Source organism: Chiloscyllium punctatum, chromosome 3, assembly GCF_047496795.1.
Source record: "Chiloscyllium punctatum isolate Juve2018m chromosome 3, sChiPun1.3, whole genome shotgun sequence".
NCBI lineage: Eukaryota > Metazoa > Chordata > Chondrichthyes > Orectolobiformes > Hemiscylliidae > Chiloscyllium > Chiloscyllium punctatum.
Window position 1 is genome coordinate 123,696,841 of NC_092741.1, and position 27,976 is coordinate 123,724,816.

A 27,976-nucleotide genomic window follows, 5' to 3' on the forward strand; every position below is an offset into this window, starting at 1 on the left:
AACCAAGCTTTAACATAACATAATATAATATAATGAACAATAATATGATAAATCTTGAGATAATACTAATGTACAGCCATTGTACCCATCGGAAACATATATCTTTTCAAATCTCTTAGACAAAGACTACTTATTTTAAAATAAACTTCTAAAGAACTGGACATTTTTTAGAAAAAGCAATGATTTAAGTTTTCTTTTATTTTTCACTGATAGAGGCTTTTCTAAAAAAAAATTACAGGGTCTTATGGAACACCACCTCCCATCCTTTTTACTCTGAAAAACCCTTACTCCCATGCTGTGCTTTCTTGATGTCAAGAGACATTAAAGACATTCTACAATGTATTTTTGCACCTACTGCATATAAATATAAGTAGGTACTGCACCTCTTTCCAAAGTGTGAATTAAATCCCATTGCATATGAATTATATAGTTCAATCAAACTGCTTTACAGCACTGTTTCCTCTTCCAACAGGCTGTGTTTACAGAGGTTCCATAAAGATACCCTGATTGATGATCTGTGAGATTAATAAATTAGTGTGAAGCATCAAGGTTGATGTTACTTGATTGAACTATGGTTTGCTGCTTCAGTGAAGAAAGCTGTTAACCAGTTTTTGTCCGAATAGAATTTCTTGACTCGAATTCTCTTGGCCTGGTCCCTGGAGCTGAATTTGGCCCACTAGAGGGAGCCAGAATGTTCACACTCCACTTGGATAGCACTCTTGCAATCTGAGGGGCATTTGCTGAATGTGACTATTTATTGGAAACGTTTAAAAAACATATAAGTATTGCAATCGGAATGGCCGGGAAGGTCTACGGGAATTATCTTTTTGCAGTGGATCAATGATTTCATAAGAAAGTTAGATGAGGACTTGAAGGAAATGAATGCAGGAGCTAAGGGGACTGAGTGGGGAATGGAACTGATTTGATTGTTCTGCAAGGTGCAGCATGGTTTTAATAAGTTAAATGGCCTCCTCCTATACCATAAATGACCCTGCCACAGACACAAACCCTTCCTTTACATACTTTTGTGTTTGTTTTGGCACTGCTCCTCGAGATGGCTACTTGCCAACAATGTATACTATTATCAGAGGAGACAACGAACGAGCAGGTCATCAAAGGGGGTAATTGCTAGATTATTCCCACCGCCAATGAGGAGAGGGACAACCAGGTGAAGCACAGGAATGAGAGGCTGGAGAAAAGCTGCACGAGTGAGACTTGCAAACTCCTGAAGTGTTAGTTCCATTTAAATAGGGCTAAGATCCATGTTCTGAGATGGAGGTTGACCAGTGCTGTGCAGAAATGAGATGAAGCATTAGAGAAAAGAAGCAAAAGTAATATGCTAATGTGTAGGAGAGATTGTACAGGAGAGAATTGTGGGACTAACTGCCTCTGTGTGTGTGTGTGTGTGAGAGAGAGAGAGAGACATGGAAATTTGGTATCTCTGATGATATTATGAGGAAGTTCAGCCACTTCTTGGCTTTGCAAGTCATTCCCCTGACGTCTGCAGCTTTGATAATATCCTTGAGAGATTTTGATTGCCCTTTTGTGGCAGCAAAGACCTTTGATTTTCTGTTATCCTGATGGTCATTGGGGGGCAATACTGTCAGGTTGATTTACTACGATCACCTCGCGTGGCAGTTCTGTGCTGCTTAATTAGATCCTAACTAGGTTTCCAGTCCTCGATGTTCTCTCAGCATTTGTGAGAAACAACATCCTATTTGAGTTTTGCACTCAACAAGCATCAATGACAGTTAAAAATGGTAAGGGTTAATTTGTGACCCACGTGAGACAGAGATTACAAATACCCTTAAAGCTGGTGTCTTTCCATTTCATCTCTCACCATAATTGCTCCAGAAATCCCATATATTCCTTGTGAAGTCACAGGAGAAGAGTGGAATGAGTTTTGAGATTGAATAAAAATTAACTGTTAGTGGCTATGTGACAGTGGAGAGTGAGAGGGAGATGTGTAATGTGGTGTGGGGGAGCATGGAGACAAGCATGAAAGAAAGATGGATGTTGAATTTGTCACAGAAGAGAATCTGGAACAGGGTCTGTGTTTGGGTCAGAAAGCTGCCTTTAAACAGAAACTGAACAAAGCCATGATTTTCACAGGATCAGCCCTTAATTATCATAGAATCCCTGCAGGCCAATCAGCCCATCAAGTCCATGCCGACCCTCAATGGGTTCTTTGCTTGGAGCCAGGTGGGCTGAGTGTGGTGGTAGGTCAGATGAAGTGTGGAATTGATGCAATTTTCCTCTCCCCTGCTTATCTAAAGGGTCAAAGCTGGTGATTGTACTCAGGTCTTGTACTGCAACCACAGGGTAGCCTGTCACTTCATTGATACCAGTCTGGGTCTAACCCTGATGGAAGTAAGGGAGAGAAAGGAAGCCCTGTTCCAGGAGGGTGGCAAACAAAGGTCCTCCTGTTGTGTGCAAGGACATCTCCTGGTTTAGCATTACCATCTTCGGTCTCCAATTCCTCTATCTGTTTCACCAGATGCTCCTTCCCCTCTCCCCATGAGTTGCTTCCACACATCTCTTCTTTGTCCCCAACAGCATCACCAGAATTGAAACTTGTAAAGTATTGGAAGGTACCATCGAATCAATCCCAGGCTCCAGTATCACGCCTTGAGGAACTCGATTTTTTTAAATTTCAAAAATATACTTTATTCATAAAATTATTTTGATATCTGTACAATTGGTCAGGCCATGCATATGTATACATTCCATTTCTTTACATACAGAGATCGGAATTAATCATTCATATATACAGATCTGCACATTGACCATTCAGGTATTTTGCTGAGGCATCGAGAGGCCCAATTACTGAGTGGGCCCCCTGTTCTTCTTAGGCAGGCAGATATTACACGGTGGTCTTTTCCCACTGCGCCTTGGCAGAAGTTGCCCCAAGCTTCAGCACGTCTCTCAACACGTAGTCCTGGACCTTGGAATGTGCCAGTCTGCAACACTCAATGAGAGGAATGGCTCAACGAGCATCACAGCTGAGTCCATAGGAGCCGACTGGATCTCCCGGTCACCGCCCATTTCAATTCCCCCAACCACTCCCTTTCTGCCATGACCATTCTTAGTCTACTGCATTGCCAAAACAAACCACAGCTCCTATTGGAGGAACAACACCGTATCTTCTGCCTAGGCACCCTACAGCCTGGAGGACTCAACATTGAGTTCTCCAATTTCAAATAGCCTCCCTTCCATCCCCCAACTCCCTTCCTAGCTCCTCCCCCTCCCTTCCCCTGCTCCCTGCCACCAATGAGATTCGTTCCTCCCACTGACCAACTAGGTTGTACCCTCTCTCTGTCTTCACCTATCCCCACTTCACCACCCTCCCCTAGCTACCCCCTTTAGAACATAGAAACATAGAAAAAAATACAGTGCAGTACAGGCCCTTTGGCCCTCGATGTTGCGCTGATCCAAGCCCACCTAACCTACACTAGCCCACTATCCTCCATATGCCTATCCAATGCCAGTTTAAATGCCCATAAAGAGGCAGAGTCCACCACTGCTACTGGCAGGGCATTCCATGAACTCACGACTCGCTGAGTAAAGAATCTACCCCTAACATCTGTCCTATACCTACCATCCCTTAATTTATAGCTATGCCCCTCGTAATAGCTGACTCCATACGTGGAAAAAGGTTCTCATGGTCAACCCTATCTAAACCCCTAATCATCTTGTGCACCTCTATCAAGTCACCCCTAAACCTTCTTTTCTCCAATGAAACAGCCCCAAGTGCCTCAGCCTTTCCTCATACGATCTTCCTACCATACCAGGCAACATCCTAGTAAACCTCCTCTGCACCCGTTCCAGTGCCTCCACATCCTTCCTATAGTATGGCGACCAAAACTGCACACAATACTCCAGATGTGGCCGCACCAGAGTCTTATACAACTGCAACATGACCTCAGGACTCCGGAACTCAATTCCTCTACCAATAAAAGCCAGTACACCATATGCCTTCTTCACCGCACTATTTACCTGGGTGGCAACTTTCAGAGATCTGTGTACATGGACACCAAGATCCCTCTGCTCATCCACACTATCAAATATCCGACCATTAGCCCAGTCCCCCATCTTTTTGTTACTCATGCCAAAATGAATCACCTCACACTTACCCACAATGAACTCCATTTGCCACCTTTCTGCCCAGCGCTGCAGCTTATCTATATCCCACTGTAACCTGACACATCCTTCCTCACTGTCAACAACTCCACCGACTTTTGTATCATCCGCAATCTTGCTCACCCAACCTTCTAGCCCCTCCTCCAGGTCATTTATAAAAATGACAAACAGCAATGGTCCCAAAACAGATCCTTGCAGAACACTGCTAGTAACTGCACTCCAAGATGAACTTTTACCATCAACTACCATCTGTCTTCTTCCAGCCAGCCAATTCCTAATCCAAACCTCCAACTCACCCTCAATGCCATACCTCCGTATGTTTTGCAGTAGCCTACCATGGGGTACCTTATCAAACGCCTTACTAAAATCCATATACACCACATCTACCGCTTTACCCTCGTCCACCTCCTTAGTCACCTTCTCAAAGAATTCAATAAGGTTTGTGAGGTACGACCTGCCCTTCACAAAACCATGCTGACTATCCTTGATCACATTATTCCTATCCAGATGTTCATAAATCCTATCCCTTACAATTCTCTCTTTATCGGCAGCTCCCCTAACATCCACTCCCCAGCCCTGAAGAAGGGTTACCCTCGAAATGTCAACCTCTCCACCTCCTGAGGCTGCCTGGCTTGCTGTCTTCCAATGTTGAGGCTGCCCAATGTACACGAGAGGTGCAGGGCTGCCTTGTTTAAAGTCCATTGGGTTTTGGGACTATCTCTCGTAACTGTTGGGAGGGAATAATGAGCAGGAGATTGGGAACAAGTAGTGTTATTGGGACAAATCTTGCTGGAGGAAGGCATCACAGTGTTTTCCATTTGGGTCATCTATCTGCTGGATCTTTCAACTTGAAAACAAACCGCAGTGCTGTAACTTGCTGGGAGTGGGAGCTGCACTTAATAGAGCCTCTGGGACAATAATGAATAGAGCAGTCTAGTTCCGAGAGATATAAATATTGAGAAGTAGACAGAGCACAAGGGAAACTAAAGTGAAATTGTGCCTGGAAAGAGAATTAAAGAGAGGGAAGGAAATATTTTAGTAAAAGAGAAAAGGAAAAAAAGGAACAGCTTCCTTTTTTAAGTAAATTGTCATTTGAAAAATCTCTGAAGAATTTACTTCTTGCAGGTATGAGATTGAATGCTTTTCATTCTGACCCACAGAAATTATTGTTGCTTTAAGAATCTAATGTCTTTGTCATTTGCTCTAAAGTCCTGTGGTGAGGTTCATAAACAATTAATGCGTAAATCCTGAAGCTGCTCAAAAATAACTACAAGGTTAAAGGCCTTTGTTATGAAATAAGTGGCAAACCAGAGTAAAACAACTGTATGTTTGGAGCAAAGCTCAAAGCTACCTCCCAGTTATCTGTTAACTCCAGGAGCTGTTAAACCTCCTGCGCATCACTGATCAGAGGAATTATCAAAAGGAAGAATTGTACTCACACAGAAAGTGGCTGAACGGTGCAATTACATACACTGATCTTTGGAAGGAGGAGAATAGTGGGAGCTACTATGGAACAGATTGCCTCTTTATGCCCTCACACATGGCGTTTAATGCATATCCTGTATTCTGAAACCTTGTTCCTCCTTCTCTGCCCACTGTGAGGTTGAAGATGTGGGCTGGACATCATGGTAGCATCGGAATGAAAGAGGCTTTTGCCAGTCCATGACTTTATGTGGAACTATACATCAGAAATAAATGAAACAAAGAGATGTAAAACAACCCTCTATTTCGATGACAGATACGTATGGATTTATTCACAAGCAATTGAGTAAAGGAAAAGAACATTGGTCTTTTTTGCAAGACATGCTCAAAGATAACAGTTACATTTGTCATAAGAAAACCAGTAAATGTAGAATAAAAGTATCAGAATAATTTCAAGGCGTTCAGCTATTATTTCTCAGCCAGAACTATTACTACCCCTTAAAAAAACTATAAAAGGAATGTGACTGATGTGAAATTGGGAGTGCAAGCGTGCAAGACTTTCCAAAACATTTGCAAATTCTTAAATAGCAACATTTACAGAATTGATTTATTGAGTATTAATTAACATGTGTGAGTTAATCAGTACATCCTCTCCTTACTGCATCAATGCCCTTTTGCAGCAACCTTTGATATGCAATTAACTCAACAAGTTATTCTTGAGATATGAGGAAAATTTTTATTGTGCTCTGCTCTGGTAGAAAGAAGTTACAAAACCAAAATTGCCTAAGATTTTCAGAACCATAACATTCATTAAAGAAGTATCTTTGTCTCCATCAATTCCAATGAGTATGTCTTTTGAAAACAAGCTGCAAAAAGTTAATAAAATTAATTAAAAGAATGAATATGTTCTGTCATGAGTTGCAAATTCACAGAGATTTCATATTGCTTAATTTATTGGATCCTGAGGTTATTGGGCTGAAGAGTGGCAGGTAAGAGTTTAATTTGGATAACTGCAAGGTTTTACATTTTCTTATGTCGGACAGGACTTATACAATTAAAAGTAGCGTCTAGGGTAGTGTTGTAGAACAGAGAGGGTAAGGGTTCAGGTAAATAAATCTTTGAAATTTATATCACATACAGATGGTGTTGTTAAGAAGGCATTTAGCATGTTTACCTTCATTGCTCAAACCTTTGATTCTAGGAGTTGGGATGTTATGTTGAGGTTGACAGGATGGTGGTGAGGCCTGTTCTAAAGTACTGTGTCCAGTTCTGGTTGCCCTGCTATAAGAAGGATATTATTAAGCTGGAGAAGGTTCAGATGAGATTAACCAGGATATTGTCAGGACTGGAGGGTTTGAGTTGCAAGGAAAGGCTGGATAGGCTCGGACATTTTGCACTGGAGCATAGGAAGTTGAGGGGTGACTTTATAGAGGTTTGTAAAATGATGAGGGGTATAGATAAGGTGAATGGCAGGTTTTTTTTCCCTAGGGTGGGCAATTCAAGACTAGGGAGCATATTTTTAAGCTGAAAGACTCAAAAGATGCATATGGGTCAACTTTTTTCCACATAGAGTGGCTTGTCTATGGAATAAACTTCCAGAAGAAGTGGTGAAACTGGGTACAGTTAGAGCATTAAAAAAAATTAAATAAGTACATGAATAAGAAATGTTTGGAGGGATATGGGCCAAGTGTTTGCAGGAGATACTAGTTTAATTTGAGATTATGATCGGCATGGACTTGTGGCCCGAAGGGTCTGTTTCTGTGCTGTATGACTCTATGAGTCTATGATTGAAAATTATTTCCTATCACCATCATTATGTCCCTTTATAAAGTGTCTGGGTTGAGAGCCATCAATCTGTTACCACCAGTCCCTGGCAACATTTCATCTGAAGTGATTTACGATGCTTTTAATTGTCTTGGTTCTCATTATTGTTCTGTTCCCTTCAATAACAAGCATGCACAGATGGGTGTAAACTATTTACAATAAACGCTCAATGGCATTTTCACCAAAATTAATGAGTAAATCTCGAGCCTGGTAATTATTGTATAACATCATCAAGCATGCTTACTGAGTTTTGTAATCTCTCATTTTAATGGAAGCATCAACCTGTGTAAAAGGTTATAACCTACGTTAAAATACTAGAGTTGGGAATTTGATATGAATTGTGTGAGCAATGACACAATGACAGCAATTTTCAAGCTCTTGGCAATCAGACTGATGGTTCATGTTTAAATAGACTAACTGAAAAGAAATGCCACAAATGCTGTTTAAGAGCTAGCAATCTGGTATGCTCTGCTTATAAGGGAAGAATGATCAGATTCATTCAAAAACGTAAAATGCAGAATTCGATCAAATGCGAGACAAGGAGAAAATTTAGCAAAGAGCAGGGGAAAGGAGATTGCCAGACCTCTGAATTTCCCTTTGTTCCTACTTCAGATTTCCGGCATTTGCAGTACCTTGCTTCTGGTAGAACAGAAAAAAACCCAGAAATGAGTATATTTTTTACAGAGGACATTAATGGGTCAAAAGGTTATTTTCTGAAATAAGACCTGTGATTCTGTGTGCAAATTGAATTACTTCTAGAAACGTACCTTGATAGGAAGATATTAAAACAGGCCACAGTGCAACTCAGAATTTCTGGTTAGATGCAATTAGCATCATGGCTGCTGCAGCTGGTTTTTCTTCCATTGCAAAACATTTGGCTTTTGATTCATAAAGAAGCAATCCAGAAAAGTAACCTGCAAAATTACTTTTATTGCATCAGCCACAGATGTGGCAATAGTGTACTTGAGCTGTTTTTAGATATTTTGTCATGTTTCTGTCAGGGAAATGCTGAAAACTACTACACATGGACCTTAGCATTTTTAGAGTGAATTTGAAACAGCCGTGGGAATATTTATCAGCTCCTGTCACTTGTGAAATTTGAAGGGGAAAGGTGTAGAAAGGTGATTAATGTTAAAGTGGAATTCCCATCCTACAGTAATCGTAAACCTTATCTTATCACAAAAATCAATTGAAATGAAGTGTTTATTGTATCCAATGCATGTTCATAGAATCCCTACATTTTATAGAAACAGGCCATTTGGCCTATCGAGTCCACACTGACCCTCCAAAAATCAAGGCACCCAGCCCCACCTCCCCCGCACATCGTTGGACTGTGGGAAGAAACCAGAGCTCCCAGAGGAGAAGCAGGCAGAGACTGGGAGAATGTGCAAACTCCACACAGACAATCACCCGAGGGCAGAATTGAACATAGGCTCCTGGCACTGTGAGGCAGCAGTGCTCACCACTGAGCCATCCCAGTAAATGCTGCAAGCCTCATCAAGAACACACTGCGCCTTAACTTCAGCAGCAACAGTCTGATCTTGTGATCATTTTGTGCGAACAGGAGTCAGAAAGTAAAAGAGAATTAAATTGTAGCTTTGCAGTTTCTGTATATATCAGCTTTATGTGTTGTTTTCAGTTTCTGATCGGAAGAATTTTATTTGCTCCAATTACAAGCTAGTAAATGGGATTTTGTTTTAAATGAGTGGATGAAAAAGCAAAGCAGGTCAGATTATGAGATGGCTTCTCACACTTTATGTTTGGAAAGTAGCTGGCATTGTCAGCTGGGTATGTATGCTGGGATAGTTTACTGCATGCTACACAAGCTATTACATGGGACCAATCTATCCAAAGCTGCCAAGTGAGAAACAGAGGGGCAAGAGGCTGAGGAAGGGAGGCTGAAATGGAGACGCCCCCTCCAGTCTTTTTGTTATCAAATTAAGACACGCTCAATGTCTCAATTCTGTCTCAGATTCTTCACTTCCAATAGTAAGGGCCCAGGCTAATACGAGAGACATGGATTTGCAGTTCGCTGGAACCGAAAGCATATGTTGTGGTCACTGATTTTAGTAAAACTCCATCTAATTCACTAATGTTCTTATTTTGTCTGGCCTACATGTGACTCCTGGCCCACACCAATGTGGTTAACCATCAACACCCCTCTGGAATGGCTCAGCAAGTCCCTCTGTTCAAAGGATGAGCAACAAAAGCTGACCTCGCCAGCATCTTCCATGACAGAATATAAACCATTCCTATTCATCTACCCATCCAGATGCCTTTTAAATGTTGTAATTGTACCAGCCTCCACCACTTCCTCCAGCAGCTCATTCCATACATACTCCACCATCTGTAAGAAAAGATTGACCCTTAGGTTCCTTTTAAATCTTTCCCCTCTCACCTTAAACCTATGCTCTCTTGTTTTTGACTCCCCTATCCTGGGGAAAAAACCTTAGCTATTCACCTTTTCCATGCCTCTCATGATTTTTAAAACATCTATAAGAGGAAAAATTGCCCTAGCCTGTTAAAGATATCGGCTAAAAGTTTTGCCAGTGGGCAGTGCCTCCTTGCCACCAAGTTGTTAGCTCTCTATCCACAGCAAGAGCATGGAGCTACGGCAATACCCAACGCAGTGGAATCCTGGATCTGGTGACCCAGGTATGCCAGGGGTTTTCAAGAGAGTTGGACCTTGGTGAGGAGGTGTGTTGTTGGGTTTGAAAGGGCTGAAGGAATACCTATGTTGGACAAGATGTCCAAATGGGAGACACACCCCATCACACCTCCAACTCCTACGTGCAAAAAGGTCACCAGGTTTCACTCAGTAGCCTTGTTATACCACACAGAAACAGCCACCTGGTAAGATGACAATGGCAATATTAGATGCCTTATAGAGCCAATCAATTAGCCACTTCATGTTGTCATTGATCCAAACTATCCAATGCTTCCTCCACTGTAAATTACCAATGTCAGCATGTAGGCAGTTGGCTTGACACCTCTGCCATTGTAACCAATTTGAGACTCAGCCCCAACCCATCTCCTTGTCAGCCCATTCCCAAGGAATGACATCATAAAATTCCAGCCATGGTCTTATCTACACTGAAGACCAAATGCAGATTGCTCAATCACTTTACCGAACCTCTTCACTTGGTCCATACATATGACCAATATGTATGACAAAAAGCTTGAAAATGACAAAAATCTATTTCTCTTTAGTGAAGCCTATCTGTTACTTCAAATGAAATGTAGCGAGAGAAGTGTGTTGCTATTCCTTATTTGATTTTCATTCTCCATCCTACCATCACCCTAACCTGCCTGTCCTCTGTCCCCTGTCCTTTTTCTTTTGTCATTTAGAGCTTCTCTGGATTTTGTTACTCATTCCGTTTGTGTCTCATTTAGGAGTGTTGTCATCCTTTTTGTTCATTAATCACTCGTGCCCTCCCTTCTGTTTTTCCTCGACCTCCCACTTGCACCTCCATTTTATCCCTGGCTCTGTATTTGATTATAAACCGTTAAATCTCTGACTTCTTTCAGCTCTGACAAAAGGTCATTGATCTGAAACTTGAACTCTGTTTCTATCTCCCAAGATGCAACTGAAACCTGTTTTCTGCTTCAATGTCCGACCCCAGACTTATTACATTGAATTAACTGTATTTGATTAGATATCTGTACTGTGGATTCATTGTTCTGTTTCCAGGCTTAAAACTCGAGATATTACTTCATTATTATTATTGACACAAGAGAACATTTTCTTTTGAACCAGTTTTGCGCTTGAGTTTAGATTCTCAATTGTTTTTAGATTTTAATTAAATTTGGCCTTACATTCACAAAGGTTCAGGAATCCTCTATGTCATTGAAATTACCTTATTTTATTCCAAACTGGTCACACAATTGTACCCCAGACCTTTCACCTCGAGGTGAATACTGAAAATCAGTTGAAAAAAACAGAAGCACCATTGGCTTTTGAGCCAACCAGAAGAATGAAATAGGGCACATTTACTGGCAAATTTACAGTCTGTAAAGAAGACCGAAATGACATTGTGTGTTTGGGCTTGGTTCATGCACCTGGTAATGATGGAGAACTGTTATCCATTGGACAGAAAGTGAGTACACTTGTTTCAGATTACGTTACTTCATGCAAAGCCAAATATCATGGTTATTCCTGAAATTGTATTGCCTTTTGTTAAAAATAAATAAATGGAATGAAATGGAGGCACTGGCCATTTTTGTGTTTTGGCACAGTGCACTGTCAGTTTGATTGTCTTATTCCCAGATGATTATAATGAATTTATTTTCATTGAAAAATCTTCTGGGTATGCTGAAAAGACCAAGGATAAGCTTTTCAGTTTGATGGTCATCTTTTGCCCTGTTTATTAAAGAATGCCACTAATTTTATTTGGAAGTATTTTCTAAAATGACAAAAATCTTGAAAATGACAGAAACCTATTCCTCTTTATTGAAAGCCTATCTGTTATTTCAAATGAAATGTGGCGAAATGTGTTGCTATTCCTTATTTGAATTTTTGCTCTTTGTATTTAGCTATGTTTTGGTGAGTTTTTCTCAAATAGCACAAATAGCTTGAATGGAGTTCGAAATGAATTAATTTAGCAGGAAAAAGAAAAGATTTTGCTTCCACAACATGTCGATAAGGTCATAAGTGACACTTTTTTTCTTTTCTTGTTCCTTACCTCAGTTGAAAGAGACAAGTATTTTTCTCACCAACGAAGGCACTACAAGGAATTCCGATTTGATCTCACACAGATTCCTGAAGGAGAGGCAGTAACAGCAGCAGAATTCCGAATTTACAAAGATCGAAGCAACAGTAGATATGAAAATGACACCTTTAGGATTACTATATACCAGGTTCTTAAAGAGTATTCTAATAGGTATGTATACAATTAGTAAAGTCATATTATTAAGGTGTCATTCTCAGACAAGATTGCTTGCCTATTGGGAAAATTGCAGGAGAGTGGGACTAAGTGTGTACAAGACATTGGTTAGGCCACTGTTGGAATATTGCATGCAATTCTGGGGGTCTCCTTCCAATCGGAAAGATGTTGTGAAACTTGAAAGGGTTCAGAAAAGATTTACAAGGATGTTGCCAGGGTTGGAGGATTTGAGCTATCGGGAGAGGTTGAATAGGCTGGGGCTGTTTTCGCTGGAATGTCTGAGGCTGTGGGGGTGGGGGTGGGGGTGGGGGGGGGGACCTTATAGAGGTTTATAAAATCATGATGAGCATGGATAGGATAAATAGACAAAGTCTTTTCCCTGGGGTGGGGAAGTCCAGAACTAGAGGGCATAGGTTTCGGGTGAGTGGGGAAGGATATAAAAGAGACCTAAGGGACAACCTTTTCACACAGAAGGTGGTACGTGTATGGAATCAGTTGCAAGAGGAAGTGGTGGAGGCTAGTACAATTGTAAATTTAAAAGGCATCTGGATGGGTAAATGAATAGGAAAGGTTTGGAGGGATATGGGCCAAGTGCTGGCAGGTGGGACTAGATTAGGTTGGAATATATGGTCAGCATGGACGAGTTGGACCGAAGGGTCTGTTTCCGGGCTGTACAAGTCTGTGACTCCATTATTCTAATTGGATTGTGTCACAATTGCAGAGGCAGAATGAGGTGATTTCCTTCTTACTGTTCTTGGTGTAGTACATGTAGTTTTTTTATTCATGTTGTAAACTTGATTTAAAAATGATATACGTTTGACCAACTACAATGCAATTTATTTTGCTCTCTTACATCGTATTAGACCAATAGCTTGTACTCTTGAAATGTAGAAGAATGAGAAGTGATCTTATTGAAACATTCAGGATTCTTAAAGAGCTTGACAGGATAGATGTAAAGAAGTTGTTTCTCATTGTGGGAGAGTCTTAGACCAGAGGGTGTAAAGAATTGTTCTTTTAAGATGGAGGTGAGGGTACATTTCTTCTCTCGGGATAGTGAACCTGTATAAATCTTTATCGCAGGGGGCTGTAGAGGTTGGGTTGTTAAGTTTATTGAAGAGATACATAAAATTTTAATCAGTAAAGGAATTGGGAGGATATGGGGAAAAGTGAAGTTGAGGATTATCAGATCAGCCATGATCTCATTGAATAGTAGCCTTGATGGACTGAATGACCTAATTCTGCTCCTACATCTCATGGTCTTATCGTAATAATTGGAAAGAACATGACAGTATCTGACAAATATAGATTCAACCAACAATTAAAAATATTATTATTAAAAATATTAGAAACAATTCTGGCTTTTCTGAATGGTGACCATTTAATATTTTATGAACGGAAGATTCATAAAATAATTTCTTGAATAACACTTCTGTGTGTGATCAAAGATACAAAATAGTGAAGGGACTGTGTTGTCAACTGTGTCAATTGGTAATAATTCTTGAAAAGCTGAGTAATATGTTATTTTGTTTAGTCATCTTATGATATGGTTACCAAAGGAGAAACTGGAGCCATGGAAAATGAATGGTTGCTACCTCATTAGAATGTGCAGTGTTCAACCCCATATGTCAGCAGAATTATTTGATTCATTCATATCTCAATTTAAAATGCCAAAGCATGAATGAAAAAAAGGAATTATATCAAGTACAGTAAAATGAATTTCAAAATGAAATAGTTGCAAACCTGAGCCGCCATTATGAGACAGTCATACAGTCCGCAATGGTGAGTATTTGGCTCTTTTATTGTCAGGTTGTTCTTCATGCAGCTCCATACGCACGGGCTTATTTGTGAAGCACTAGACAAAGATAAATTGGCTGTGGTGTTTTACTATATCTTTGAAAAGCAGTGAGGTTTTTAGCTCGAATTGATTTTTACACAAGGCCCCACAGTACTCAGAATGATTTCTTGCTACATGTTTTGAGCTGTTTACCATCTATTGTTGGTCCTATTGTACCATTATTTCTAATTCTCACTGTGTTACTCTGACTGTCCTGTTGTAAGGAGGTATGACTAGAGTACTCCAATCTCCTCAATCTTGGTGCACAATCACAAAATATCACTTTTCCCTGGAGTTGCAAATCAACACATGTTTGGAAGGACAAGACGTTATGCTTCATTTAATTAACTCCTGCATATTTGAGCTAATGAGGACTTTCAAGGTTGGGGAGAAAGGAGTGTCTGAAACTGGCAATGGAGTGGAATGAAGGTGTGGGGGGAGAGAAGGGGTAGGTTTATCCACTCCTTGAGTGCAGGATCTGAATTCTGCAGTGGTACAGGCTGGGGTGTTTGGGTGAAGGTTTTTTGAAGGTGGTAGTGGTGAAAGAGCTAGGGGCATTTGGAGAAATAAACAACAAACAGCACAAAGACAAACAACACAAATTAGGCCAGCATTTTGTCAATTCCTCAAGGTCATCTTAAATTATTATTGTTGTACATCAGTGTTCTTTCCAGCCCCCTCTTGTCTGAGCATCTTTCCCTTCCTTTGGATCAGCCTGTTAGCTCAGGTTAGGATCATGCAGGCAGCTTTATGATCCCGTATCCTTCTTGTCTCAGCGTGTTTCCCTAACTTGGGATCAGCCTGTTGACTCCGGGTAGGATCTTTTAGAATTTTAAGTTCGCCTAGGATCCTGTAAACAAGGGATCCTGCTGACTACACCAAATTGTTGAAAAAAATCGATCCATTCTTGAGGAGTGGTCTCTCTGTCTCTCTCCCCATGATAGCATGTTTTAGTAAAATTTGTCAATGCTCAAGGTCTGAGTCCGGGGAATTCCTTCAACAGGGCAGTAATGCAGAAACCTCTGGGTGGAGAGGTCGCAGTTGTCATGGAGAAATCAGACAGATTGTGCCATGTGGGAGTAGAGTGAGGTGGAATCCGATCGCAGGATTTGAGGAGCAACTGTACTGGATCCCGTAGGTTATTGAAAAGATATTTTGCTTTGATAATTTTCCCCTATTTGTAACTGCTGCTTTCCAAGGCCCAGCAAATCCAGAGTTAAGTTGGAAAGGTAGGGAGTGGGAGGCCTGCAGCATGGTAGATTAATTAAACTTAAGACTCTTGTGATGCAGTGCTATCGTCCTTACCCCTGAGCCAGGAGGAACTGGTTCAAGTCCTACCTGTACCACGGGTGGGTACTAAACTCTCTAAACAGGTAGACTCGAAAGACCAAATAGATTCTTCAAGAAGTTGATGTTCCTGCAGTTGTCGGTACATTTTGTCTATTTTCACTTATATTTGTTTCAATTAAATAGCCTCAACAAGCAAAACAATTTCTGTAATATCCAAACTATCAACTTGCCTGACAGCAGTGAGGGTGGAGTGGGGGATCAGTATCCTGATTTATTTCAACGTTTAGATTAGATTAGATTACTTACTTACATTTATTGACAGTTAACTGTAAAATCAAAAACCTTACACGAAACAGCCCATTAGTCACTCCTGATCAGGATTGTTTGTTTTAGGTGGTTACACTTGAAAAACCATCTGAGGAGACATGTCTAATTAGTTACAGCTTTTCTAACATTTCAAAGAACACACTGGAAACACTGTAAGTACTGGATCCTGTAGTTATTGAACTTACTGTGTTAAAATTCCTATTCTGAGCTAAACCCACATGTTTTATTCGGGCTAAAATTTCCTTCTAAAATTTCAGCACCTTGTTGAGTGTTTCATGGGATCAATAATTTATTTTCTGTATCAATGTTAATAACAAGTCTAATGAAAAGACATTCATTCTGTGAGTCATTGGTTATCGGTTGATGCTGTGGTTATTTATTATTGAGTGTTCCTTTATATCTACGTTTTTCTTTTCAATGAGGTTTAATTTATTAATCAAGATTACTTTTTTCTCTCTGCTGGACTTTTCCCCATCTCCTGGCCTATGTCATCCCATTTTAAGGCACCCCTTTTGAGTATATTTAAGCTTATCACTGCAATTAGCTCCACAGACACAAAGAGCCACCCTGGGGGTCCCTCACTTTCCTGTGTTTTGCCCTGCACTGTTTCAGTTCAGTGCACTTGGCAATCAGACTGGTACCCGACTTCTAAGTTATACCACTCCTGTATCAATGTGCACGTGAGACTGGTGACGTCAAAATGGCAATGGCAGCATCACTGCCCTCACAGCCTTTCTTTTCCATTCAGTGTTAGCATCAGACACACTGATGTTATTCAGTGGCAGCAGTCTGATGCAGAGCAGAGCATTCACGCCATCTGCATGGCTTACCCACAGATTCATCCGGGCGCCCCCAATTGCATGAGTGAGAGCCCCTCCACTTTCTACAACCTTAATACAGAACAAAACTATAATTCCAAAGCTCACCTTGGGAAAGGAAACAGCTGGAGTGTCTGGAATATGCAGAGCTGGAACGTCTTGTATTGTGAATGAATGACCTGAACCATTCTGTGCATTTCAACAGATTGCTTCATCAAAGAGTTCTTCAAGAAGTTGATGTTCCTGCAGTTGTCGGTACATTTTGACGATCTTCACTTATATTTGTTTCAATTAAATAGCCTCAACAAACAAAACAATCTCTAATATTGAAGCAAATAACTGAGAATTTTAAGCTTGTACCACTTGTCAAGGCACTTGGCATGTTAAGGGGAAGGAACAAATACAATAGAATAGGAAATTCTGCCAATCTAATGGCAAATCCACTTACCTTAACATAAGTAACAAAACTATCATACTTTGGACATTTTTGTTGTCTTTACAGTTCACAGTAAATGTGACATAATTTCATTTATTGACAGTTAACTGTAAAATCAAAAACCTTACACTAAACAGCCCATTAGTCACTCCTGATCAGGATTGTTTGTTTTAGGTGGTTACACGTGAAAAACCATCTGAGGAGACATGTCTAATTAATTACAGCTTTTCCAGCAGTTCAAAGAACACACTGGCCATTAGTCAGACATTTCACATTTCAGACTCCAGAAAGAGTAGTAAATATAATTTATTAGGTAGTGCTCCTTTTCATTTGACCACTCTGGGAGAGGGAGGTCAAGGTCACTCCAATTATCTGATTGTTACCATCTTTGGTGCACCCAGGGGAGGTGAGAAATGTTCTCCTTGTGTGGCCACTTTAGCATTTGTAGCTTTGCAGAATTACAGGGTGACAAGGCTTGAAGCTGCTCAATTAACAGCATTGGCTGCCTGGGAGCAACATGTTGCTGGAAAAGCGCAGCAGGTCAGGCAGCATCCAAGGAGCAGGAGAATCGATGTTACGGGCATAAACCCTTCATTCCTGAAGAAGGGCTTATGCCCGAAAGTTGATTCTCCTGCTCCTTGGATGCTGCCTGACCTGCTACGCTTTTCCAGCAACACATTTTTCAGCTCTGATCTCCAGCATCTGCAGTCCTCACTTTCTCCTGCCTGGGAGTAACACTAGGACTGATAACATTGTGAAACGATTCGCTTTCCTTGGCTGTGATATGCTCTCAACTTTACTGGAGGTTGCATTGTAGGTTTCTGACATTATACTGGGGGTACCACACACCAAAAAAACATTTCCAGCTACTGCTTTTATGGACTGCTATGTAGAAACTTTGAGCTTGTAATTGCTGATAGGTGAGATGGGGAATGGGAGTGGGTACAGAAGTTGGGACAGAACTAGAAAGTGATTGATTAGTGACACACGCACAGCACTTTGCCATTTCCGATTGGGGAAGGATTACATTTCTACATGCCTTTCTGAGCACTGCGAGATTATTATTCTTTGGGGTGGGGTGGGGGGGGGGGGCACAGTGTGAGAGGCACTTTTGAAGCTGTCCCCACCTCAAGAACCCCACCACCTTTCAGCTCACCAGAAATGATTTCTGATGATATCATGGGGGTCAATGTTTCCATTCTACCATTGCATTTTGTAACTGTTGTGTTCCCATTCATTTATTGAAATAAATATTTACTCACGCGCCACACTTTCTGCAATATTTATTGTATGAAAGGTTCTTTGGTGTGTTAGCATGGCTGAGTGTGAAGCGTTCTTGTCTCCAAGTGAGGAGGCAGTGGATTCGAACCCCACTCTGAAAACTACCATAAACTGAGTTTCTGTCTTTTAACTGAGACATTGAACTGGGACACAATTTGCCCATTCAAATTAATGCAAAAGATTCTGTGACCTCACTTGAAATGAGTCTGATGTCCGAGGAAATATTTACCTCTCAATCTGATTTTCCAAACAGACTGCCCTGTGACTTAATGCATGGCCATTGTCATTAGTAATTGTGAACTGTGTTGAAATGCACAAGGATGTGAAATATGTTCTATAAATGTGACCTTTTATTGCTATCTGTTGACAGACAATAAAACTCATGCCTGGCTGTATTTCCCATCCTCTAGGGATGCTGACCTCTTTCTGCTGGATGACAAGAAAATCCGCGCGTCTGATGGAGGATGGCTTGTCTTTGATATCACTGCTACCAGCAATCACTGGGTCGTAAACCCACACCATAATCTGGGTTTGCAACTTTGTGTGGAAATAATGGATGGTAGGTTATCCATTGAGCTAATCAATAGAGGGTAATTCTTAGAATTTCGATCTGGGAGACATCACCTTTAAAAGTGTTACTATTTTAGATGCTTTGTGTTAATTACATTCCTAGTGTCCTAGTCAATATGCTCTTTGTCTGTCATTGTTTTATGATCTGGTTTTCATCACTCTGCTGTTTGTGGGAACTTACTGTGAGCGAATTGGTTTCTGAAATTACAGAAGCGACTACTCTTCAAAAGTACTTTTTTGATTGTGAAGAATGTTGTGATGTGGTGTAGGACATCAGGAAGAAGGTTAGATGGATCACTTCAGGCTGGAGATAGTTGAACACACTTGATCCTTATCACTCACTGGTCTGGGGTTGTCATTGTTGGGGGTGGGGGAATGGGATGGTGTTTGTGGAGTCTCATCATTTTGTTGGTTGTTCAATTCTCCACTCCTGGTTGTGCTGAAGGTTTAGTCTAGGTAACAGTGTGATTAGCAGCACCCTCTGTGATGGTGTCTCAGGACACATTAGAGGTGGTGAGATGGGAAGGTAATGGGGCAACCTAACCCCAGGAGACTCCCACACTTCTTGCCACCTCAGCTGGATGCTGAGGTGCTGGATGAGAAGGTTCATTGGCAATTTGTTGCCGATTAAGCCAGCAAGTGGTCACTTAAGATGCTTAACTTGCCACTTGCCTTTCCCTGTCATTGAGAAAAGTGACTAGTTTTCCAACTAGAAAACCAGTATAATCTGCCTGTTACACTGTGGAGGGAATGGGGTCTCCATTTGCCCCAGTCTGGGGGCCAGTCTCAGGCAGGGATGAGGGACATAGATCAACCTCTCTGTCCTTAACTCCAAGACCTCCGATGTCCCTCTTCCTCTTTGCCAAGGCCTTCCGTCACAGTATCTAAGGCACACAGACCATAACCACTGCTGATTGTTAGGACAACCCGTCTGGTTCACTAATGTCCTTCGGGGAAGGAAACTGCCATCCTTACCTGTTCTATACTACATGTGACTCCAGAGCTTCACTGATATGATTGACTCTCAAATGCCTTGTGGGCAATTACAGATGGGCAATAAATGCTGGACCAGCCAGTGATTCCCACATCCCATGAATGACAACATTACATCTTTGTGATGAAAGATCATCGACCAGAAATTTCTGTCTCCACAGAATTCTCCCAGACTGCTGATTGTTTTGAGCATTTTCATTTTCTGTTTACTGCTTCTGGTATGCATGTCATTCTGTGGCATCACCAGGTTGGCATCTCGATCATCAGAGTGTTAACTGAACCTGACTTGGTTGCATGCCTTGCTTGTATTGGATGGAGTCAGAAGTCACATGACACTGGGTTCTTGTCCAACAGGTGACCTGATGAAGGAGCGGCGCTCCGAAAGCTTGTGACTTCAAATAAACCTGGTGGACTATAACCTTGGTGTCATGTGACTTCTGATTTTGTTCACTCCAGTCCATCACCAGCACCTTCATATCATGGTAATAGGTGGGTAGGAGAGGTACAATTATAAAGTAAAATGCTGTCAACCCTGCATGAGTTCTGTCCATGATGGGTCCTAATGAGCTGGTAAGGTAGTTGTAAAGGGTGGTATGTGTGGCATGTATTGGCATTAAGTTAGTATTGAGTCTATTGAGGTCTATTGAGGTGATGGATTAGGTAGAGTGACATAACATGGCATGTGTGTGAGGGGTAAGTCTTGGAGGGATTTCTTTTGTTTTCTGATTTTTCTTTAATTAAATAGAAACACCGTGCTGGTGTACCGAGACAGGCATCCTGCACAGCCCACCTCCACACCTTCCACCCTTTGCTCTTATCCCGGGATTTTCCAGCCTGCATGTCAAGAAATTCCAGTGCCTCATAATTAAGATCCAACTTTCTGAGCCACCTTTTTGTGCATGGAGTCTGCGAAATGAGGAAATGCCAGGTTCCTCCAAATCTGCGATCAGGTCTTTAGTCATCCAATTACATAATCACCGTGCTAACATATACACCTCACAAGTTTTAAAAGCAACACTTAAGTTTATGACTTGAGGTCACGAGAAAATAGAGAGTTCTTGGGAATAGAAGAATTCTTGAGGTGCTCCCAAAATTGAAGTGTGGATTCTGGGGTATTGACCCAAAGATACGGTGGCAGGTTGGCACAGTGGTTAGCACTGCTGCCTCACAGCACCAGAGACCTGGTTCAATTCCCGCCTCATACTGGATTAGTGGTGCTGGAATCGACGTTTTGGGCAAAAGCCCTTCATCAGCCGAAACGTCGATTTCGCTGCTCGTTGGATGCTGCCTGAACTGCTGTGTTCTTCCAGCACCACTAATCCAGTATTTGCTTTCCAGCATCTGCAGTCATTGTTTTTACCTCAATTCCTGCCTCCGGCAACTGTCTGTGTGGAGTTTGCACATTCTCCCCGTGACTGCGAGGGTTTCCTCCGGGTGCTCCGGTTTCCTCCTACAGTAAAAATGTGCAGGTCAGGTGAATTGGCCATCTAAATTGCCCGTAGTGTTAGGTGTGGGGAATGGGTCTGGGTGGGTTGCTCTTCGGAGGGTCAGTTTGAACCTGTTGGGCTGAAGGGCCTGTTTCCACACTGTAAGCAATCTAAAAAAAAGGATGTAAACTAGGAAATGCCCAATAACATTCAGGCCTTTCCTTAACATTACAAGTAAAACAACACAATACAGTTTCGATCGTGTCCATGTCTATGCTAGTGCTGCTTGCCATTAACTTCTTTGTGGTATTTAATACTTGCATAACTTGCCCACCCTGTGAGTAATTCAGTGGGTGCAGCCTTTGTTGTCTAGGTCTCAGGACCTCACTGCCTATTGAAAAGTTAATTGTTAGAATTTGTCCAATCTCATTCATTCAACAACCCGGATGGCCTCCTTCTTCAAAGACTGCAATTTCCCCTCAGACGTGGTTGATGATGCTCTCCACCGCATCTCCTCCACTTCCTATTCCTCCGCCCTTGAGCCCCGCCCCTCCAATTGCATCCAGGACAGAACCCCACTGGTCCTCACCTACCACCCCACCAACCTCCAGATACATCGTATCATCCTTCGTCATTTCTGCCACCTCCAAACAGACCCCACCACCAGGGATATATTTCCCTCCCCTCCCCTATCAGCATTCCAGAAAGACCACTCCCTCCGTGACTCCCTCGTCAGGTCCACACTCCCCCCACCAACCCAACCTCCACTCCCGGCACCTTCCACTGCAACCGCAAGAAATGCAAAACGTGCGCCCACACCTCCCCCTTCACTTCCCTCCAAGGCCCCAAGGGATCCTTCCATATCCATCACAAATTCACCTGCACCTCCACACACATCATTTACTGCATCCGCTGCACCCGATGTGGCCTCCTCTATATTGGGGAGACAGGCCGCCTACTTGCTGAATGTTTCAGAGAACACCTCTGGGACACCCGCACCAACCAACCCAACCGCCCCATGGCTGAACACTTTAACTCCCCCTCCCACTCCGCCAAGGACATGCAGGTCCTGGCCACCTCTATCGGCAGACCATGGCAACACGATGTCTGGAGGAAGAGCGCCTCATCTTCCGCCTAGGAACCCTCCAACCACAAGGGGTGAATGTATTTTTCTCCAGCTTCCTCATTTCCCCTCCCCCCACCTTATCTCAGTCCCACCCTCGGACTCAGCACTGCCTTCTTGACCTGCAATCTTCTTCCCAACCTGTCCGCCCCCACCCTCTCTCCAGCTTATCACCTTCATCTTATCCTCCTTCCACCTATCGCATTCCCAATGCCCCTCCCCCAAGTCCCTCCTCCCTACCTTTTATCTTAGCCTGCTTGGCACACCCTCCTCATTCCTGAAGAAGGGCTTATGCCCGAAACGTCGATTCTCCTCCTTGGATGCTACCTGACCTGCTGCGCTTTTCCAGCAACACATTTTTCAGCTCTGATCTCCAACATCTGCAGTCCTCACTTTCTCCCAATCTCATTCATTACCAAATAATGCCTGATGGTAAAGTGCATCTTGGCTGAAGAGAGCTTCAGATCAGTCATTTCGGTAAGGTATTATGGGGACAGCTGACAGTTCTCATGGATACAGCACAGCCTTCAAAATAGGTCGCTGTGGGAGTGGGGGTGGTATACAATGCTGGCATGGAGGGGAATTTTAATTGGAGTGGTTTTCAAACAAGTGTTGGATTAAAATCAAATGCAAATACTCAGCAATTCTAGGAAAGAAATATTTTAGAACTGTATATACTTATTGTTTTAAAAAGGAATTCATTGCATAGTTACAATGCACATTCCATAGATAGGTTTCTTGTGGATTGCACTTTAGCTTTTTGGAATGATTTTTAGGGCTATCAGCATCATTTAAAGGGAGTATTCTTAAATCTACAGCCAACAACCAGCCAAGGGAACGACTGAGGGGAAAATACTGAAACTCAGACGTCCATGCTCTATCATTATAGTTACATCCTTCACTCCGAACTGCTCAAACTCTTATTACTTTCCTTGTGTCCCTGAGCTCTTTTTGTATGTCTGTGCCTCTATTGAGTTTGTGTTTTGCTACTGTTTGTTTGTTTTATTTCAATGTTCAAAGCCTTTTTCATACAGTAACGTTCAAATGAACATTTATTTTCCCATTTCTTGGCCACCAAGTTCACATTATTGGTCATTTTATATATATATATATATATATAATTAACGATGTCATTCTGTCTTGTTTGTTAATAATTCAAGGATATCTTCTAGTTAAACCTGTCTATACAGTGTTCTGGCCAAAACAACAGAGAGTGGTACAAGATACAGAAATAAAAGCATAGGTTTTGTGTTCTACCATTTTCTTCTTTCACAGCTGACTGGAATGGTACCAGTTCTTGTAATAATACCAAGACAAACTCTGGCGACAGTAAACTATTTTGCTCTGAGATAAATGCAACAACGAGCTGAACTAATTAAATACTTAGATCAATGAAAGCCAGATTTCAGGATGCATGGCGGTGAGAGTAATGGATAAGAAGTATGTGTTTTGTTTCTACAACTGATAGATTCAATCTTCCAGAAGGTTAGACATATTTATGGACCAGTATTTCACCACTCTCTCTCAAACTTGTCAAATACTTTGCAGGCAGTGTTTTGTATTGCCATGTTACTGAGGCAAACATGGTAGGTGTTTTAGACACCACAGTAGCACTGGCACGAATGATAAATTAATATATTTTCACTTGGCCCCAGACATCAGTAACCTTGTTCTCTACCTCTGATCACAGCAGGGGACCTTTAACCTCTGTTTGAATAGGTCAGCAGTAGCTGAGTTTAACGTTTCATCCTAAAGGATAGAAACACCAACATCACAGCACTACACTCTGGCCCCTCACTAGATCATGTCAAAGTCCTGGACTATGGTTTCAAGCCATGCTTTTTAAATCCAAGAACGGAATTGCCATAGAGAGAGTCCAGCTGACAATCTTCAGTCAATGTAAAGCTGTTAGTAGCAGGCTATTCAGGATCTTAAAGAATTTTCAAGAACTTGATCACAAGTCAAAACAAGTTAATCAGCTTGAATATAGCACACTGAAATAAGCGCAGATTTGGGCATCTTTTCTGCTGAAGGACATTATTGAATTAGTTGAGTTTTCAGACATTGATAAGGTGAATAGCAAAGGTCTTTTTCTGAGAGTTGGGGAGTTCAAAGCTAGTGTGCATAGATTTAAGGCAGGAGGAGAAAGATATAAAAGGGATCTGAGGGGCAATGTTTTCATACAAAGGGTGGTGCATGTATGGAGTAAACTGCCAGTGGAAGTGATAGATGCAGGTACAGTTACAATATTTAAAAGACATTTGGACAGTTGCATGGTTAGGGAAGGTTTAGAGGGATATTGGACAAAAACAGGCAAATAGGACTAGTTTAACATACATAACAGTGAAGAAATAAATTCTATTTGACATTCATATGCAACGCATCAAAAGGAACTGGATTCATAGATGTAGGTGCCACAGCAAGAGACCACACAGGTCTTGTGCTTGTGTTGCCTCTTTGAAACAATACTCCAGTGGGTACCATTCCCTTGCTCTTTCCATACAGCCCAGAAAGGTTCTCTTTGTCAGTGTTTATGCCACTGAATGAAATGTACTAATGAGTCTGTTTCGACCACTCTTTCTGACAGAATGTTTTAGATCATATCAATTAGAATTATAAAATGTATTATGTAATAATAAAAAAAAACTCTCATCATCTCCCCTCTTTTTTTGCTAATTATCTTGTATCTGCCTCCTCTGGATAATTGACCCTCCTGTGGGTGGAAACAATTTTCCCTTTTGCATTCTGTTAGAACCATTCAAACTTTGCACTTATCCTGTTATCCACTGTCAGGGGAATACTCCCAAATTCTCCAGTTTGTCTGCATAACCCGAGCCCCTGATACCAGGTACAATTTTCCCCTGTAATGTCTCTAACTTGGTGACAAATGACTTCGATACTGACCACACAGAGACTGTTGAGGCCCTCTTTATATCTAAAGTAGAAGATGGTTTTGATAATTTTAATTATTTGGGTAAATTGCACTTTGACTGAGTAAGGGAGCCAAGTTACATTTAGGGTTGACATATATATCTGAAGCCATTGAAGTGCTGTACATTGGCTCCACTGAAGTCATTCTAAAAGTGATTGTGAACTGTGGATCCCTCAATAACAGCACAACATGACAAAGCATGGGCTTTCATATTTCCTAAAGTGCACAAAGGTCATGGTACAGTGCAGGAGAAGAGGAGAGGAGACATCCATTCATAGAGATAATTCTATGACAAACTAGAAAAAGGTGATGAAACCAGATAATTCCATGAGAAAGATAACCAGAATCTGTTAATTCTAACCCTCAGGGCCTAGATTCATGCCTCACGAAATTCATTGACTTCACCTGAGTGCTAAACGTCAGTGAATACATTGTCAAAGGCTGCATCCCATTAACTGCACCACTAACCATAGATATTGCTCAGTACAACACATCCTCAGCACTCAACAGTCACAAGTCAGACTTCTGTAACTTCTCCTTGCCCTCAGACAGCCGTGTTGCTGCAAACACCATGCTCCGAACTCTCAACTTGTAAACGATATTAATTCTTCAACTGTCGCAGTCAAACATTCTGCATAAAACTTGCTGGCTCAGGAACAGGTTGGTGCACAACAGTGGAATGACAGCACCTTTCCCATGAGTGGCACCTCCAGCTAAACACACTCATGAGGGAGCTGTTCCCTACCACCTGAGCAGTCAGAACGGAGTCCGTGACCAGCACAGGATCTGACACTGTCAAAAAGCTGCTAGAATCTCCTAGCTCTGCTTCTTAATCCCACTCTTAACCCCCCCCCCACCCTCAATCCATAAACGCTTCTGCTTGACAAGTTGAACATGGTATAAATTTACTCCTCCACCCATGAGCAAAACCCTTCTCTTCTGCCTCTCTGCTCTGAGATGTACACGATCTGAGCCTGGTCAGGCTGTGGTGGAAGAGCAGGAGGACAGTGATGAAGAAGAAACACTGTCGCTCACTTTCCCCCCTCCAGCTGAGACACCAACACCATGTGTATTTCAGAGGATAGCTCAAAGGTAGCTCTGTGACTGGGCCTGAATAGCGTACAGCCAGTCAGGGAGACAAGAGTCAATCAGATGCCAAGATCACAACATGAATTCTGCTGTGGATGACACAGATGAACAGCATGAGTCAGCCTACAGAAGAAGGAGGCTGAATACATGTCATGAAAGGCTTGGTGCATTGATAGGCTGCCAAGGAGTATTGAAGAGGGTGGTATCAGCTTGGGATAGCTTTGAGCTCATTCTCTGAATCATGGAAGTAATGGCCAGCTCATTTAGCTTTCTTGCAGAGCCACCTTGATGCAGTGCCTGAAAACTGATGCCTCATTTTCTATTGCACTGCAAGTACAGGCCAGTGTCTGAAGGCTGCCATAGAAGCTCTGATTTAAGTCATGCAAGCTCATGGTGCTGAGCTACCAGCCCAGACTGTTTCCATTATAGCTACAGAAGAGTGAGTTCATAGGCATCATCGGGCCTGCTAACAGCTTGGCCTTCAGTCTATGGGATGGTGTCAGTGGCACTACTGAGCACAAACTCACTCCTCCTTTACACAATGACAGCATTTGCTCTCCTGCCAATGTCATTCCGCTGGTGCCTTTGCCAGTCAGACAGCTCAGATTGCTGCCACCTAATCAAAAACCTAGGCCTCTTGAGTCAGGGTGGCTCCAGGTACTGCTGCAGGGGCCATCTGTTGTCTTCCCCCCACTGAAAATTTACAGCCTTCCACCAACCATGTGACAACTATTAGGGTGGCACAGCAGTGGACACACTCAGGAAGGCAAATGAAAGACATGAACTAAAGGAATTCTTTGGAGTGATTAGTTGAGTTAAAATGGAACATTGAGGGTTTATAAGTGTGGCTTGGAATCTCCTTTTATAATGTCTTTCATTTTTACATTACGGCCAGAGAGAATTCAGAGGGTTGGGGTGGCATTGATGATTGAGGACATGGGTTCTGGTTATTGATATTGCAACCAAGTGAGTTGATCACAGATAGCCTGATCAGTATGGTGCACCTACTCCAACATTCTCCCTCTTCTTTAGCTGCCCACAAGACAGCTGGTGCCAAGGACAATGCCCACATGGTTGAGAGGTTGTGCAGCATGCATCACATCAAGACATCTCTGTGTGAAGCTCCACCATTCTGATCCCAGCAGCACCATACTGAGATCAAGTAGATTCCACAGGATCTTTTGAACTTGGGACAACGTCCTTTAATACATGCCACATCACTTCAGCAGGTTTGAAGGCCTCCTGAAACCACTGACTGTTACTACAAATCACAGCAAATGCCTGTAGAAATAGGTCAACAGCTGACCTGAAACTAGTTGGTGGTTCCTTGAAGGAACATTGTTGCTGTGGCCTTCCTGCCTTTAACTTCAGTTCAGCTCTGCAATGTTAGCGGAGGAGAGGAGCAAGTTAGCTGGAGTACTGTGCTCTCAAGTTCAAGTTTGGCTTAAAAAAAAGTCTTCCTCTGGCTTCGTTTTGCCATGAGACTGCAAGAGAGAGCAAGATTATGTGACCTTGCCTCACTTACTGTCTCACTAACCTATTACACAGTCACACTAAATCTTTATGGTACAGATTGAGATGGCAGAC

At 42.0% G+C, this 27,976-nt stretch overlaps 1 protein-coding gene across 2 annotated transcripts in view; it reads left to right on the top strand.

Moving 5' to 3' along the window:
- The window catches only part of bmp5 (bone morphogenetic protein 5), a 135,722-nt gene that overhangs the window by 70,604 nt on the left and 37,142 nt on the right, over window positions 1-27,976 (top strand). For both annotated transcript variants that reach the window (XM_072560179.1, XM_072560170.1), the window contains exons 2-3: window positions 12,074-12,266; window positions 18,666-18,814. In XM_072560179.1, the coding sequence (XP_072416280.1) occupies window positions 12,074-12,266; window positions 18,666-18,814 (342 nt within the window). The remainder of the gene's footprint in view (window positions 1-12,073; window positions 12,267-18,665; window positions 18,815-27,976) is intronic.